At 16.7% G+C, this 16,949-nt stretch overlaps 3 protein-coding genes across 3 annotated transcripts, besides 25 other annotated features; 2 read left to right on the forward strand and 1 right to left on the reverse strand. All coding sequences in view use genetic code 6, as the record gives it.

Moving 5' to 3' along the window:
• Positions 1 to 92: 92 nt before the first annotated feature.
• On the reverse strand, positions 93 to 2,329 carry IMG5_100240 (hypothetical protein; the record flags this gene model as incomplete). Its single annotated transcript, XM_004035313.1, has 4 exons — positions 93 to 129; positions 219 to 1,519; positions 1,698 to 1,826; positions 1,868 to 2,329. Coding segments are annotated over 4 exons (1,929 nt in total), but the record flags the coding sequence as incomplete, so codon positions are not given.
• Positions 1,556 to 1,599: a microsatellite.
• Positions 1,586 to 1,615: a microsatellite.
• Positions 2,330 to 2,768: 439 nt separating the features above from the next.
• Positions 2,769 to 2,811: a microsatellite.
• Positions 2,812 to 2,819: 8 nt separating this feature from the next.
• Positions 2,820 to 2,885: a microsatellite.
• Positions 2,886 to 3,364: 479 nt separating this feature from the next.
• Positions 3,365 to 3,436: a microsatellite.
• Positions 3,437 to 4,055: 619 nt separating this feature from the next.
• Positions 4,056 to 4,092: a microsatellite.
• Positions 4,093 to 5,791: 1,699 nt separating this feature from the next.
• Positions 5,792 to 5,832: a microsatellite.
• A 192-nt stretch (positions 5,833 to 6,024) lies between these two features.
• Positions 6,025 to 6,073: a microsatellite.
• Positions 6,074 to 6,902: 829 nt separating this feature from the next.
• Positions 6,903 to 6,944: a microsatellite.
• Positions 6,945 to 7,948: 1,004 nt separating this feature from the next.
• Positions 7,949 to 8,066: a microsatellite.
• Positions 7,968 to 8,066: a microsatellite.
• A 42-nt stretch (positions 8,067 to 8,108) lies between these two features.
• Positions 8,109 to 8,164: a microsatellite.
• A 1-nt stretch (position 8,165) lies between these two features.
• Positions 8,166 to 8,224: a microsatellite.
• Positions 8,178 to 8,238: a microsatellite.
• Positions 8,239 to 8,387: 149 nt separating this feature from the next.
• Positions 8,388 to 8,439: a microsatellite.
• Positions 8,440 to 8,593: 154 nt separating this feature from the next.
• Positions 8,594 to 10,996, forward strand: IMG5_100250 (hypothetical protein; the record flags this gene model as incomplete). The annotated part of the gene is made up of 3 exons (XM_004035314.1): positions 8,594 to 9,042; positions 9,120 to 9,564; positions 9,656 to 10,996. 3 exons carry the CDS (start codon positions 8,594 to 8,596, stop codon positions 10,994 to 10,996), a joined length of 2,235 nt encoding a protein of 744 aa, XP_004035362.1.
• Positions 9,568 to 9,643: a microsatellite.
• Positions 10,926 to 10,971: a microsatellite.
• Positions 10,997 to 12,342: 1,346 nt separating the features above from the next.
• Positions 12,343 to 12,412: a microsatellite.
• Positions 12,344 to 12,404: a microsatellite.
• Positions 12,363 to 12,431: a microsatellite.
• A 414-nt stretch (positions 12,432 to 12,845) lies between these two features.
• IMG5_100260 (ubiquitin- hect domain protein, putative) lies at positions 12,846 to 14,143 on the forward strand (the record flags this gene model as incomplete). The annotated part of the gene is made up of 2 exons (XM_004035315.1): positions 12,846 to 13,294; positions 13,342 to 14,143. The coding sequence occupies 2 exons, from the start codon at positions 12,846 to 12,848 to the stop codon at positions 14,141 to 14,143; spliced, it is 1,251 nt and encodes a 416-aa protein (XP_004035363.1).
• Positions 13,296 to 13,320: a microsatellite.
• Positions 13,680 to 13,728: a microsatellite.
• Positions 13,947 to 14,046: a microsatellite.
• Positions 13,971 to 14,022: a microsatellite.
• Positions 13,986 to 14,051: a microsatellite.
• Positions 14,144 to 16,949: the final 2,806 nt, after the last annotated feature.

Here is a 16,949-nt window from a genome sequence, read left to right on the forward strand (position 1 = left end):
ATAAAAATATAAGTTTAAATCATTTCATTGCTTCTTCATATTTTTATTTTTATTTTTTATAAAAATCAATAGCTTCTTCAAGATTTTTCTTTTCATTAAGAAGTTCTTTTTATTATTAAGTACTTTAATCTAGAATTTATTTTTGTTTATTTTTTTCTTCATTTTTTAATTAATTTTCCGCCTTTAATTTCCCAATGATATCATTATCCTAAGCCGACTATTTATTTTTCTATTCGATTTAAACTTTTATTTCTTTTAGTTATTCCTAATTTAAATTCTAAAGCATTTAAATTTATTCATATAATACATCTAACATATATTTTTGTATTTGGGAAATATGATTACCGTAAACCTCAGCATAATTAGTTTATTTTCCTAAGCATATAGTTTTTATTTCATTCAAAATTTTCTCAAATTATTATTTAATAAAAAAGCAATCTTCCTTCGTTTATTAATTATTATTCGTCTTTTCCTTCACTTCTCTAATTTTTTCTTCCATAATCAAATTTACAGCATTTTAAGTTTCTTCATTATTAATTTAATGGAACTTATCTTCCATTTCTTTAATAAATTCATTAATACTTTTATAATACTTATCAAAAAGTGGAACTGCAACATCAATATCATGTGCTTTTAATTTAAAAAATGAAAAAAAGACCTAATCCCTTGCTTTTTTGAGACTCTCATTCATTTATTCCAAAGACATATATTCACAATCCCCAAACTATTATTCCATTTCTTTTTTATAAATTTCAATGCAATTATGGTAAACAGAAATAAATTCATTCTCAAGTAAAATACAAAAAGCCTTTTCTATTTAAAATTTCTCATTACAATTTGCATCTTCAATAAAACTCCTTATATATTCCACAACCATATTTTTCGAAAGTCGAAGTCCTCTAAATTCTTTTACACTAGAAGATTCCAAAATTATTTTTTTTCTCAATGTTTGTATTTCTTATTAAAACTCTTCACAAAAGTCTTAAAAAGAAAGTTAATTTAAATTTTCATTATTTTTATTTTTTATAGGGTTCACCATTGTGAATAAATTTCGATTCTGAAAATATTTTATTATTCTTCTTCGCAATTTTTATTATTCTGCTGTTGCTCTTTGAAATTATAATTCGTCAAATAAAAATTATTCTAAATATTATTAGCCACTAACTGTTGTTCCCTTATGCTTTATTTCATGTGTAAAATCTCTCATTAATATCATTAATTTAGGAAACAAGTACTTTAAGTCTTCTTTATGTTCCAAATTATCAAATTCAAATTATTCTTATAAGTGCATTAAAGACTTTAAAGTGTCAAAATCTTAAGATTTTAAATTATTTGATTTTATGTTCATTAATATTGTACTAGATAGTAAGCATATTAACATAAATAGTTATTGTTGCCTATGAGAATTGCTTTTTAAATCTATTTAGGTGTCTAAAAAGTATATTTCACAATCTTCATGGGAATTATATATTGGCTCACTCCATATTATTAATCCAGGATTTTTTTATGTATTACATAACTAATATTTTTATTTTTTATTTAAACAAAAAACAAAAAATATAAATTTTATTTTGTTAAATATGAATTTATTTTTATTAATTTTATTTTTGTTAATATGAAATTAAATTTGAATTATATTTTATATTTTTTAAATGTAAATATATATATATTTTTTTTAAATAAATATAATTAAATACTCTTTATTTATTAGCTGGTATTTCTAATATTTAATCTAATAAAAAGCTTTTTCCAGATTTTTATTCTCCAATAATTGTTACAAATGAAATTTTAGTATTTTTTTATTCATTTTGATTCCTTTTGAAAAGCTATATTAAAAAATAAATAAAATTATTTTAAAAATCATTACATCAATAGCATATTCATTTAATTCAAATTAATTACTATTTTCATTCCAGCTAATAAATTAAATACCTTCTCCATAATTATTTAAAATAGGAATATTAACTTTTCTTTCATATTAAGCCAAAGACTTAAACTAAGTTTAAAGTTAAGCCTTTTAATCAAGAGTAGAATAAATTTAGTCGATTTTATTTTAAATTTAAGATTTTTTTCCATAAGCTTCATAATTGAGTTTTCTTGTAAATCCAACACTTTATTAAACATGAGTTTTCATATATTTAGAAATATTATCATTCAAAATAAAATCATCGGTAGATTATTCATCTGGTAAATCCATTTCATAATCATTTAATTGATTTGTTTCAACAATTTTTTAATCATTATTTTAATTTATTTATATTAATTAAGGCATTTAATTTTAATATTTAAGATTTTAGGGAAGAACCATATGAGCAACATTTTTTTAATCTATTTAATATGTTCTCTCATTCTATTTATGATTATTATTGTTATGTATCTAATACTCTTTTTAATTATTATCATGATTAACGTATTAATTTTGGTGCATATTATGAATATTGACATTAGAAAATTAAGTTTACTATTATTATTGATTCTAGTATAAATGAGTATAAGAATCTTATTAGTGTTTTTCCGTATTCAAAACTTAAGCAGAACCTAGGTTAGAATCGGGATTTTAACTATCACTATGTAAATTCTAATTCATTTTATCTTTTTTTTTTCAAGTTTTTTTTATTTGATTTTTTATTGTTTTTTGTGTTTATTTATATACAGTTTTATTATTTGTTATTTGATATATATATATATATATATATTTTGCTTTTTATTATATATAAAAATGAATATCATAGTATTTTATTTAAAATATAATTTATATATTAATGTTAATAATTTAAATAAAAATATATATATAAAAAAAATATTTAATATTATTATTAATAAAAATTTATTAATTTATAATGATAATATATTTTAATTTATATTATAAAATATTTTTAATTTATTTATTATAGATAATTTGTAAAATATAAATATTTATTTTTATTTATAAAATTTATTACAATTTTCAATTGATTATTATTAATATGTTTTGTTTCTTTTATAGATTTTGAAATTTTTAACTTTATATTATTTGATTTATAATTTTTTTATGAAAATTGAATTATATATATGATTTTTATAATTTATCAGAAGGTTTATACATTAAATTATTTCTAAAATAATTTAAGAAATAAAAATATATTTACAAATATAATTATAAATAATATATTTTTATTACTTTTAATCAATAAATAACGTTAAAAAAGAAATTATATTTGTTAATTAGATATTTTTTTCTTTATAGAATTAATAAAATTTTGACTTATTAAATTTAGGCTGCTGTAAAAAAAAATACCTATAATTAATTATTTATTAAATTTAAATAATTTATTAATCTAAAAAAAAAATGTGTTTATATTTAAAATAAAAATGTAAATATTAAATATATATATATATATATATATATATATATATATATATATATATATATATATTTATATATATATATATATATTATTAAAAATAGCATCCAACTATTTTTTTTAATTTTAAAAACAAATTTCAAAAATAAAATAAAAAATTTCATAATTATCAAAAATGACTAAAATACTAAAAATAATTTTATAAATTTTTAATATTAAAAATAAAATAATTATTAATTCCAAATTTTTTATAAAATGATAGGTTAATAAATTAATATAATAGACGAGGATGCAAATACTCTTTTTGCTAATTCTAAATTAATATATAATTATCTTTCTATAACTCATAAATACTATTTATATAAATTAGATAAATATGGTAGAGTACCTGACTATTTTACTTATGAATATGCATAAAAATTATTAAGTTTATAAATATATTGCCCTAAAACATTTGATATTCCACCAACTAAATAAAAAACAGCATTAAATGCATACTAATTACTTTAAGTAGTTAATTAATAATCAAAAAAATTGAAAAATATAGAAACTGGTTTAGACGAAACAAAGCTTCCCAAAAAGAAGTTTCTTATATCATTTTTAGCTGCTTTAGACCCATATAATGAAGTATTTACTTAAAAAAGAACAATAAGTATTCCATAAAAGTATATTTATTTAAATAATTAACTAACTAAAAAAAAATGAAATATAATATATATACATATTTATATATATAAATATTTATATAGTTTACCTTTTATAGAACAAAAGAAACTCTCTTTATTAATCCAAAAAAATTACAAAATCGAAATTAAAAAAAAATAAATATTAAAGCGTATCTAGAAAATAGAAAATTAATAAAAAGAAATCTTTGAATATAAAAAACAAAAAGAATAAAATAATACTTAGGTAGAAAATAATTCTGTTCTAACTAGAGGAATAGATGAATATCAAAAAATAGAAACTAACTCTTAATTATTTTTAGTAAATAGTGAGTAAAATCTAGAAAGTAGAACTTCTTAAAATATGGAATTTTTTTAAATATAAAATTTTCAAGTTTAAGATTATCAAAACCATTTAATGTTTGAAATTGATGAATTTATAATATGAAAAAAAAATAAAAAAAACATTTTAAAATTATACATGTTATAAATTTTTTATTTCAATTTTTATTAAAAATAATATTAATTTTTTAGTTTCATTTATTTAATTTATCATTTATATTTTAAAACTTATTAATTATGTATTTATTTATTTATTTTAAAAAATAAACTTGACAAATTATAAAGTATATTTTATTATATTATTTCATAATTTAATTTAAAAATACTTATAAACTAATATTTTTTATTGAAATTTATAAAATATAAAATTTTCAATTTTTTAAATAGAACCTTTATTAAAAAATATTTGTATATTAAAATGATTTTTTTCTAAATTTTTCAATACAAAATTATTTTATTATTACTATAAAAATATTAATTATATAAATTTCATTTATTATACTTTTGAAATACTTTCATAATTAAGTCCTTTATAAAATAAAATATAAAAATAACTTTTATTTATATATATTAAAAATTAATTAGTTTTACTTGAGAAAATTAATAATACTACTCTATAATATTATCAAAATAAATATTAATTCTAAATAGTAATAATGTATTTAATATCTTCAAATTATATAAATAAATAATTATTATAATAGATTTTAAAAAAATAACCTTTAGCAATATATTTATTGATATAAATAATATTTATCCAGCTTTACTTATATAGTTTCTTTCATAATAAATTTAATGTTAAAAGCTTTCCATTTAAGAGATTTAAATAACATATATATAATCTTATATAATCGAGAAACTTATGAATATAATTAAATATCCTATTCGATTTTCTGATAAACTTTTGTTAAGAAGGCCACTTAATATTAATGTCATTATAATTATCTATAATTTTTATGTTTTTTATTTTAGTAAAAATTAGAAAAAAATATACTTTTTTACTTCTAAATAATTGCATTTAAAAAAAGAACAAAACAAAGAAAATATTAAAATTAAAATATTAATTAAAATTGTAGAAATAATTATAAAGTTTTTAGAAATTTTTAAATCAATAATTTAAGGTGTTTAAGTAGTAATTAATTATTTATTAACTTATACATTTTAAATTTTTTCATGTATAATATCTTCTTATTTAATTTCTTCAAAGTAATAGCTAACCCTTTTATTATTATATTTATTTTATAGTATTTCTTCAAAATTAACATGTCCTAAAACAAAGTTGGAGATTTAAAGATTTTACCTTTATTATACATTAATAAAGGTCTATTCCCCAAATTAAAATTAAATTTTTTAATTTGGAATTTCTAAATAACTAAATACTATTACAATAAATTATCCAGGAAACAAACAAAAGTTTATTTAATTATTTTCTAATTTATGAATTATAAAATATTTATATTATATAAAAATATAAATTATATAAATATTTATATATATGTATTATATATTTTTTTATTTTTATTTCTTATAATATATTATTTTTAAAATTTTTAAATAAATTAAAATATACTCTTATATAAAATCTGATTTTTTGTTATCATTTTTTTTTTAATAAAAAATAATGAAAAAACATATTTAATAATTTTATAAATGTATTAATATAAAGAATTGTAAAAATATTTATATTATATATATATAAATATTTATATATATATAATTATATATTTAATTTAAATTATATCTTTTATTTTATTTTACATAACATTTCTTTTTATAATATTTTTGCTCCAATTAAGTTTACATCTTTTATCTATTGTTTTAAAATTACATTTTTATTTGAGTTATGAATGCATAATATTTTATATCCAATCAATTCATAATTAAAGAAAATTGAGTCTTAACAGACTTAAAAAGGTTACACTTTTTCTACTGCATAATTTTTAAATATGTATTTTTATATTTCAGAACACTTAGAATTATCTTATTATGTTATGCTCACGTTATATTTAGTATATGTACCTTTTTATTATATTTATTTTTAAATATAAAAATAAATAATACTTATTGTGAAATTTCTTTAATTCTAATTTTGCCATTTAGCTTATATTAGAATTAAATAATCTCCATTTTAAAAATTTTATTCTATAGAAATATTACGCTCATCACTATATGCCGAATTTAAGTAAACAATTTAATCTTTATTTAAGTATTTTGTAATAATAATGCTAAAAATAGAATACTAATAAGATTAATTATCTTAAAAAATTCGTTTATCATATTAATTCAATTAAATATATCCATGAGTTTAATTTTAAACATTTAAACGAATTAGTGTATAATCTGATATTTATTATTATTTAATATTCAAAGAATTAAATACGTAATTTAAGTGAATTTTATTTATTGATAAATATTAAGCACTTTCATATAGCTCTTTTATTTACATATAAAATACTTTTAGATCATTTTCTTTGAAATTTATTTTTTCTTTTATTTAACTATTAAGTAAACTATTATTTTGTTAAATTTAGCCTTTCCATTAGGTAGTACTATAAAAAAAATACATAAATTTATTATAAAAAAATATAATTTTATTTGTATTTAAAATAAAATAAATACCCAACTAAAGAATTAATTTATAAAACAACTTATTTTTCTAAATTATTTTAATTCTAATATTCATATATATTTTAAATTTAATAAAATTTATTTTTATCTAATCCATTATTATTTTCTTTGCTTTAGAATAAAATAATAAAACTTTAACTTAGTGCTTTACTAATAACTTCTTATAATTAATTTGGATTTATTTCATAATTTCTCATTTCTTAATTACATTTTGAAATTCGGTTTTCTTTTAAATAGCATTCATAAGAACTTCCAGTTAAATCAGTTAAAGCTTAATAAATTAAACCATTTTAAATAATAGAATAATTTCCATAAGTCTTAGCGTAAGATTTTTCTAATAAACATACCCAATATAAATTGTTTTGTGGTACTTAATAAAAAAAGAAGTTTTATTTTTTTTTATCATAAGGAAGAAAATCATCTATAAATTAAAAAAAATAAATATTAATAATAAATATAAATCTTTAATTACCTATTGTTTATAATTACCATCTTCCATTCATATTTATCCAAATACCATATATACAGTTATTATTAACATTTTATTCAATAAAAAGTCTTTTTATTTATACAATATTTTAGCTTAATATATTAATTGCTGCTAATAAATATAAGTTTTTATTTAATGTATTAAGTTATAAATCATATGTATTTTCAGTAAATAAATTCAATGGATGCTCTTTATTTTTATATATGCTAGTAAAATTAATTCTTTTAAAATCAATATCAGAATAATTTTCATAAATTTAACCTAAAGAACTCATTTTATGAGGAAAATATAAATCCTCATAACTTTATTATTGTGATTTAAGTTGCTATAATTGGAGAGTGTATTAATTTGTATTTATCTATTATTCGCTATTTAAATAAGAATACAAACTTACTTGACATCCAAAATCAAGATTTGATTATTTTTATTAAAAATTTGAATTTAAATAACTATTTTAATTCATTTTATTTTAATTAAATAAATAAATTATTATTTATATATAAAAATAATATTTTTTTTATTTTTAAATTTTTATTTATTATTTGAATAAAATAATGTTTTTTTTATTTCTAATTATTTTATTATTTAAAAAAATATATTGATATTAGTATACTTTTACATAAAATATTTTATTTAAAATAAATATATAATTTATATATTATTTAATTATATTTAATTTTAATATTATTTATATATATTATTAATTACAATAAAATTAATTTATTTTTAATTAATTAATATAAAAATTAATTTATTTTAATAAAATAAATATCTAAATTATAATTAATATTTCTTATATTTAAAATATGTTTATTATTATAATATCTTTTTTTTATTTTAACTACTTTTTAATTATTCTAATTAAAATCTATAAAAAAAAATATATTTATTTTATTTTTAATATTTTTGAAAATGAAACAGATTTTAATTAATATAAAAAAATAAATTTTAAATATAAAATAAAAAAAAAATTAAACCTAATTAAAACAAAACAAAAAAAATAGTAAAAATAATATGAATTTTAATTGGCAAACAAGTTTAAATTATTTAAAATAATCACAAAGGTTTGATTAAACAGTAAAAAATTCAATAAAAAATAAATAAAATTAAATAAAAAAGAGAGCAAAATGTAAGTAATAATAGAAGCTTTATAAATAGATGACGAAAAAGAAATTGACGAAGAAAAGCTTTAAGAACTTTATGAAAATTTCTTAAACTATTAAGAACAGCAAGAAGATAAGCTAGAACTATCTAAATTGCAATAAGGAGATTGCTTAATATAGTTTTACTTATTGAAATTAGAAAAAAGACTAATAATACTAAGCAAAACATACGAAGAAACTGCTTGGAATGGAAATGAAAGCATCAAACTTATAGAAAAGTAAGATTTAGGGATAATAAATATTTTAAAATGTTTAATAGCTATTATAGAAAGACTAATTGAAATGTTTAATTAAAATTAAAAAGGAATATAATTAGAAGCTGAGAAAGTAAATTCTTTAATATAATTACTTTTATATTGTGATAATTTAGAAATTAATTATCTTTTAATTAAATTCTTATATTTAGTCTCTTAGTAATATTTTAATAATATGATATGACATATTTTATATATTTTTATTTATTTATATTTAAAAAAAAAAATTAAAAAAGAAACATTTGTATAAAGAATTTTAGTAATTATACATTATTAGAATATTATTATTGCTTTTTTATTAATAACTGGCGTTTAAGATATCCTTATATCGGTGAAATTTTCAAAAATGAAAAGTTCTACAAAGTAAAATTTATATAATATATAAAATAATAATTAAAATAATAGGATACGGGAATGAAGCCAATAGGAAATGATACATTGCAAGATTTTGTATTTTATGAAATATAAGATAAACAAAATATAAAAGTCGATATACATTCAGTAAAAAAAGAATTTACTGATTTCTTTTCTTCCTATAATTAATCTTAGTAAATATTCATAAAAGAAAACATCCATAACCCAAAATGCTTTTCTTAAGATTTTATTAATGTCATGCTTTCATTAAGGGTAGCTAAAAATATTTCTGCAATAAAAAATCGTGTTTTAATATCCCTTATATAAGTAATATATATAAAAATATATATATTTATATATATATATATATATATATATATATATATATATATATATATATATATATTATTAATTTTAGTCATATATTATCGCTTCAAGTAGTTTATTTTAAAGATGTTCAGAATATTTGAATAATGTATAAATAGCTAAAGATTATAGATTAATATATTCTTTTAAAAACTTTCCTTATGTCGAATATTAAATGGACATATTAAATGCTTTATCTAACTATTTACAAAAAGACAGTATATTTTATAATTTTAATGAAGAAATTTAATTAGAATATGAAATTAAATTTTTGGATGATTTTAAAAGTAAGTTTTTGAACGAGGAAGTTTATTTTATTGAAAATGTAAAATTGGAAGACGTTTATAAATATTATATTTAGTTTGGCAAGATATATGGATATATATAGAGTTAAATAATACAAAAAATAGAAGAAAAAACAATAAATAATATTCACAAAATCGAACAAGAAGCTTATGAAATAATTCTAAACATAGATAAATATATATCAATTGGAATAAGAAAAATAATAAATGAGATTTAATAAGAAAATAATTAAAATATAAATTTAATTAAATTGTTTAATTCAATATAAAATTTTGTTTAAAATAATTTTGCCTATATTAATTAATAATAATATGATAATGAAATTATTTATTCACTAAAAGAATTATATGAGCTTTTTTCTCAAAAAAAAGATGATGAAAATAAGTTCTTTTTATATTTAGATTTATCTAATTTCGCACTTTTAGAAAAATTAAATGAGTTTGTTTCAGAAAAAAATTTCTTTGATACACTAATATCTAATTATATAAATAATTAATTCAATTTATAATAAAAAATATTATTTTATCACTCCGAGTAATTAAAAAATACCTATATTGAAGATTAAGAAAGATTCTATTCACTTGTAAAAGCTATTGTGGATTTTTTAGAAACAAATAATTCATAATTATAAGAATAATATTCCTTTTAGAATAATATTTTAGGTTAATTTTTAGAAAAATACAGAAATTAATCTTAATATGATGAGTTTTTTGACAAAATCAATTATGTAAGATTCACTTTTGGTACTTACAAAAACGAAGCAATAGATAATGAAACATTAAGTATTTTTTCAGGACGAATAATCGAATTTTTTAGCTAATATTTAGAAAACAAATAATAAATAATAGAATAAGATAGAAATTTAGAATAAGAAATATTTGGAAAAATATTAATTAATTATAAAAAAAATCCATATGTAAAATCTTATAATGAGTCTTTATTAGCTATAAATGCTTTTCGTAGTTCTTAATTTTTAGCTTCTTTTTATTAAAATTTAATCTATATTTTATCTCATGTATTTATTTATAAATATATTTATATATAAAAATATATATTATAAAATTTAGGCTTCTAGTTTACAAGATGAAACTGAAATTAAAAATTTAGTAAAAAAAAGTTTAGAATTTGTACATCCTTGTTCTGGTGATTTTACTCATTTATTTTTACATTAATTACAATTATAAGATTAATAATCTTAATTATTTGTTGATTCTAAGGGTTAAAAAATTCCTATAATGAATGTTTTTTTAGATTTATATGTCGATTTACTGTCTGAAAATATAGAAAAGATAACATATTTACATCATTAGGGCCTTTAGAAAAATCATTAAATATATTTAAGGGAAAAAGTTATTGGAATTGCTGAAAGTTCATCCTTATTAATTAATAATTTTGATAATAATACCTATTAAAGTTTTCTAATAATAAAATAATTAGATATTCTTTATGCTTTATTAAAACAAACAAGTAGAATTTTTATAAACATCCCAACAACTTAAAATATAGAAAATTTTACGTAAAAAAGCCGAATTTTGATTCCTAATATACTAAATTAATTTTTGAATGAAAAAATATAATTTTTTAGTTAAAAAATAGACTTTTTTTACCAAAACTACTTAATAAAGATATAACATAGTTTATTTTTGAAAAATAAAATAGGATTTTTTATGGAAAATATTTTTAAAAAAAACTAACTTTTTTCAATTTCTAAAGCTTTTTTGGCTGATTTCGGTATTTTTTAATATACGAAAAAAGACTTTCTTAAATAAATACTTGGCTTACCTTAATAAATATTAAAATTAAATAAAAATAATAAATAAAATAGATTGTTAATAGATGAATTATATACTGAAATAAATGTAGTTTTATTAAAAAATAGTAAAGGAGAAATAAGAAATAATAATATTCAAAACGCTCTATAGGATTTAATTTTGGAAGTTATTTTAGAATAAGAATTAAGAAAAAGTATGAGATTTTCTAATATATAAGCTTAATTTAATTAAGAAGAATATTATAAGAAAACTTTTAATATTTTAAATGGAATTCTTTAGAATTTAAGAAAATTTAAAATAAGAAATGACATTATTAAATAAAATTAAAATGAAGATTTTTAAAATAAAGATAATTGGTTAAAGCTTTAATTTTACATGTTAAGTAAAGAATTCTTAAAATAATGGTTTAATAGTTTCTTAAATATAGAAGAAAAAGGAGTATAATTATTAAAAGTCTTAATTTAAGATCAAAGAAATAAAATCTAAAGTTGTAATGCTACAGAAATTTTACTTAATTTACTTATTTTAGCTATTAATGTAAGAAAAGAATTTTTTAACGATTCTATAGAATATTTTGAAATGAATTCTAAAATAGTTCAAAATATTGACAATTCTTAAGTTAAGGTTTTTACAGCTAAATTTTTATTAAAATTATTTTAAGAAATAAATAAGTAAATTTTAATATATATATATAATAAATAAATATTTAAATATATATATATATATATATATATATATATATATTTATATTCAATTTTAATATATATATATAGAAATGGAATTACTTTGTTATAATAAGAATGTCTTGAAATTTCTAATTTAATTTAAATTTAGATTAAAATTAAGTAAACATGGAATATTTAATAAATGTATTTTAATTAATAACTATTAATTTATTTAAATCTAATAAATCAATATCATTTAATGAAGAAATATTTCCGTTCTTAGGAAATAATAAATCAATTGAATAACCGAAATAACTATCGGAAGGTTTATGAATCATAAGTTAATAATTAATAAAAGATATTGTTAATGTATCTTAGAGAAACAGAGTTTCCCTAATAAATAATTTTATTTATATCATTAATTATTTATAGTTAAATGTTTTGAAAAAAAACGAATGTTTTAATTTAGAATTCTATTTCATTATATTTGATTATTGTAATGAATATTTAAATATATAACCTTCTAATGTTTAAATTGCTATAGTAAATTCTTGCTAATAACTTTAATTGTTCAGCTTTTGGTTTGAAAAACTTAAACTTTATTTAAAAAATCAAAATAATAACTTTATTTCAAGTATTTTTTTTTTCATATATTTTTATTTTTATTTTTTTAAAAGATGATTAAATAAATTTACTTTTGAAAAAAAATATTCAATGTTTTTCAAAATTACAAAATTATTTGAATTCTAATATATTAAAGGAATACATTTAATTAGAAAAAAATAATATTATACACTAGGTTTTGAGATAAGTACTTGTTTTTATTTGCTTTTCTTTGAATTTTTTAAAAGAAAGGAATATATAAGTGCTTGATTCTATAATAGATGAATTAATTATTTTAATTTTTAATTTTTTTAATATTTCATATGAAGATAATTTATTAAATTAGTAAAAAAATAAAATAAAAAAATAAACAAATATAAATTTATATATAGAACTAGTAAATAAATAAAATCAAATAATTTATGGACACCAATAATGAGATGTTTAGAGCTTTATTTTTAATTTAAAAAGATAATTTCATCAAAAGTTGTCTAGAATTAAAAATAAAGAATAATTTATATATAAAAGAAGAAAATAGATTCCATTAATATATTACATTAGATGATTTTTCTACCAAATATATGCAAAAAGACATGTTAGAAAATGGAAAAAGCCTAACTGAAGTAATACAAGTACTTTTTGAAGGAATTGAATATTTCCAAGAAGAAGAACCTGTCGACGAATATGAAAGAGAAGCTGAAATATTACCTGAATTAATAAAAGATGAGGAAGAAAATAAAGAAGGGGAGAATAAAGAAGGAGAAAACAAAGATGGAGAAGATGAAAATTAATAATAATAATAATAGCCTCCTGAAGATGAAGAATAATAATAAAATTAACCAACTCAAAATGAAGAAGAATAAGTTATTCCAGAAAAAAAAGAAGGAGAAGAAGAAGAAGAATAGGAAGAAGAAAATCATTAAGAAAATTCTGGTGAATAATAATAATCTTAAGGAAATCAAACAAATGAAAATTAAGAAGGACAGGAAGAAGATTAATTAAATGAAGAAGAATAAGATTAATAATAAGAAATAATATAATAAGAATTATTAAATTAAGAATAATAATAATAATAAAAAGAAGAATAAGAATAAGAAAAAGAGGAAATAATAATAATAAGAGAAAAACATAAAAAATTAAAATTAAAAAACCATGAAAATATAAATATATAATCTTCCAAAATTATTAAACTGACAAAATCTTAAAAGGAAATAATCGATAAAATCTTCGAAAATATCCAAAAAAGGCTCATAAATAACTATACTTAAGCTAAATTAAAAACCGAAAAAAAACTTTAAATTGATGAAAAATATACATTTTACTTTTTAGAATCTACATTATTAATTTAATTATTAGCCACTTTTATGTAAAAATATCCTCTAGTAATTCCTTATTTATTAGAAAAAAAGACTTAAATGCCTGAATTTGGTCATTTTTTTAAAAAAGGCTTTACTTAAGTGTCTTTTTTAGATTTCCTTATATTAACTTCAAATTTCTCAAATGGATTTTCTTTACAAATTTTGGATAAAATATTAAACATAAACTACACTTACAAAGAAAAAAGTAACCGAAATTAAGAAGGAGAAGGCGAAGGAGAAGAGGTTATAGAGGAAAATAACGAAGAAGTTTAAATAAATGAAAATGAAGAAAATAATTAAGAATAATAACAAGAATTGGAATAATAATAAAAAAAAGTGAAAAAAAATAAACCAAAAAAAATTACTGGATCTTCAAAATATTACTTCTAAATTTCCTTTGAAAGAATTCTTTCTTGGATAAAAAGAATTTCGGAAAGTAAAAATTTTCTATAATGTGATTCCTCTTGTAGTTTATTAAAGGGACTACTCGATGTTTTAATTTATTTGTAATAGGAAAATACTAGAATAACTTTTCAGTAGAAAGCTTAAAAAAAGTAATTTCTTTAGCCTCTTGTTTAATAAAAAAGTGCCAAAACCAAAGCGAAATTATAAAAATTTTAAATTTCGGTGTTTTTTAGGTTTTCGAAAATGCCTTGAGAATTTTACCATTAATTTTTTTAAATGAAAGAAATATTCATATTGAAAATTCTGAGAAAATGTTAGATTTTATTAAATTTTTCATAAATAAGAATATATTGAAATTCTTTGAAAAAGAAAAAGGAATTGAATTGGAAAAAAACTCATTTATAAATATTTAAGAAATATATACTTAATAAATTAATTAAAATACAAATTTAAACACTGGTGATATACTTTAAGTAAAAACAGAAGAAAATCAATAAATAAATAATATTTTAGAAATAGAAAATATTAATTAAGTATAAAATATTTTCCTCCAAAATGAAATTTTAGGTAATTTAAACGATATTTAATATTTCCATTTTTCCTGTTTCTTTAATTCTTTACAAATTCTATCTAATTTTTATGAAAATATTGAAAATCTTTTCCCTAAAAAAGAACATTCTCCAGCCTTTATTTATTGTTTATAAAAACTAAACGATGATTTATAAAATTATAAATAAAATAATTTTAAATAAGATGAGCTTGATTTGTTTAAAAAAGCTTCTTCTATTAATAATGAAAATGATAATTAATAATTAAATTTAAATAATATTCTCTCATAAATCATATTTAAATAATAAAATAATGAATAATAAGCAACATTTTAAGAAAAACATATTAGTAATAACTATCAATTTAATTTATAATAAACTAAATCTTGCTAATCTTAAACAAATTATACATATGTAGATAAAAATACTTAATTTTTTGACTTTTAATCATTTGGATATCCTAAAAACTCACTATAAATATACCATATAGACGAAAACGTATTCAATTAATTATCTTAATATGAAAAGCTTAATTTATTAAGAAATGAGAAACAAAAATACATAAATGAAACTTCTAAAAAAATAAACGAAAATTTTTAATTCGAAGAAAATTTTGTCGATTTTTTTAATTCTTTAGATTCTAAATAACAAAAAGTTTTTTCCAAAATTTTAACTGAAGATTTTTCCTTCTAAAAAAAACTTCCTTAACAAATCTAAAATTAAATATAAAATAATTCCTAAAAAAAAACACAAGAAAAATAAGAGGAAGAAGAAGATGAATAAAATAACTCAAATTAATCACTTGAAAGAATATGCAATCACCTCAATTTACTCTTAGAAATGATCCCAACATTCGAAGATGATATTTTATTAAAAATATTTGAATCTATTCATATTTTTGACGACAAAAATATCAATAAAATGCATCCATAAATCAAAAACTTGCTAAATATTTTACTTATAAATCCTTATAATGCTTTTAGATATGCTGATTTGTTATAGTTTTTAATCTTTGCACATCCCAGAAGGCAAAAACTTGCCAATGATTAATTATAGATGAATAATTTGATAAATTTAGTAGATATTCCTGTACTTTAAATAGACAAAGAGTACTTCTTTAAAGCTGAAACAGAAAGCAAATACTGGAAAGTTGGAAATTATGTAAATTTATTAGGACAAATGTTACATAATAATACTTCTCATGTACTTTTTACACTTTTTGATTATCCAATATAAGTAAATGAAGAAATTAAAATTTCTATTGGAAAAGATTTGTTATCTAAACCTAGTAAAGAATTTTCATTATAAGTATAATTTAGATAATTTGAATAATTAAAAGACGTTAAATTACCTACAATTATGAAAGGATAAAAAGATGGGTATTTATATATATATATATATATAAATAATTGTATTATATTTATTTTTTTCTTTTTTTTTAATTTTTTTTGCAGAGTTTCAATTATTAGTTTGGTTAATTTTGCTTAAAAATGGATTTTAAATGAATAATTATTATATAATGAAAATTTAGTTTATTAAAGAGGAGAAAGCTCTCATAAATATTTAAATAAAGAATTTATTAATTTTAATTAGGAATATTTAAAAAAAGTTCATTTTATAGGATAAGTAGGTACTCTTAAAAGTTTTATAGACAAATTTTATCCTGCCGTTATTAGACCTGCCAAAGAA

This window comes from Ichthyophthirius multifiliis (assembly GCF_000220395.1).
Source record: "Ichthyophthirius multifiliis unplaced genomic scaffold scaff_1120509250845, whole genome shotgun sequence".
Classification (NCBI taxonomy): Eukaryota; Ciliophora; class Oligohymenophorea; order Hymenostomatida; genus Ichthyophthirius; species Ichthyophthirius multifiliis.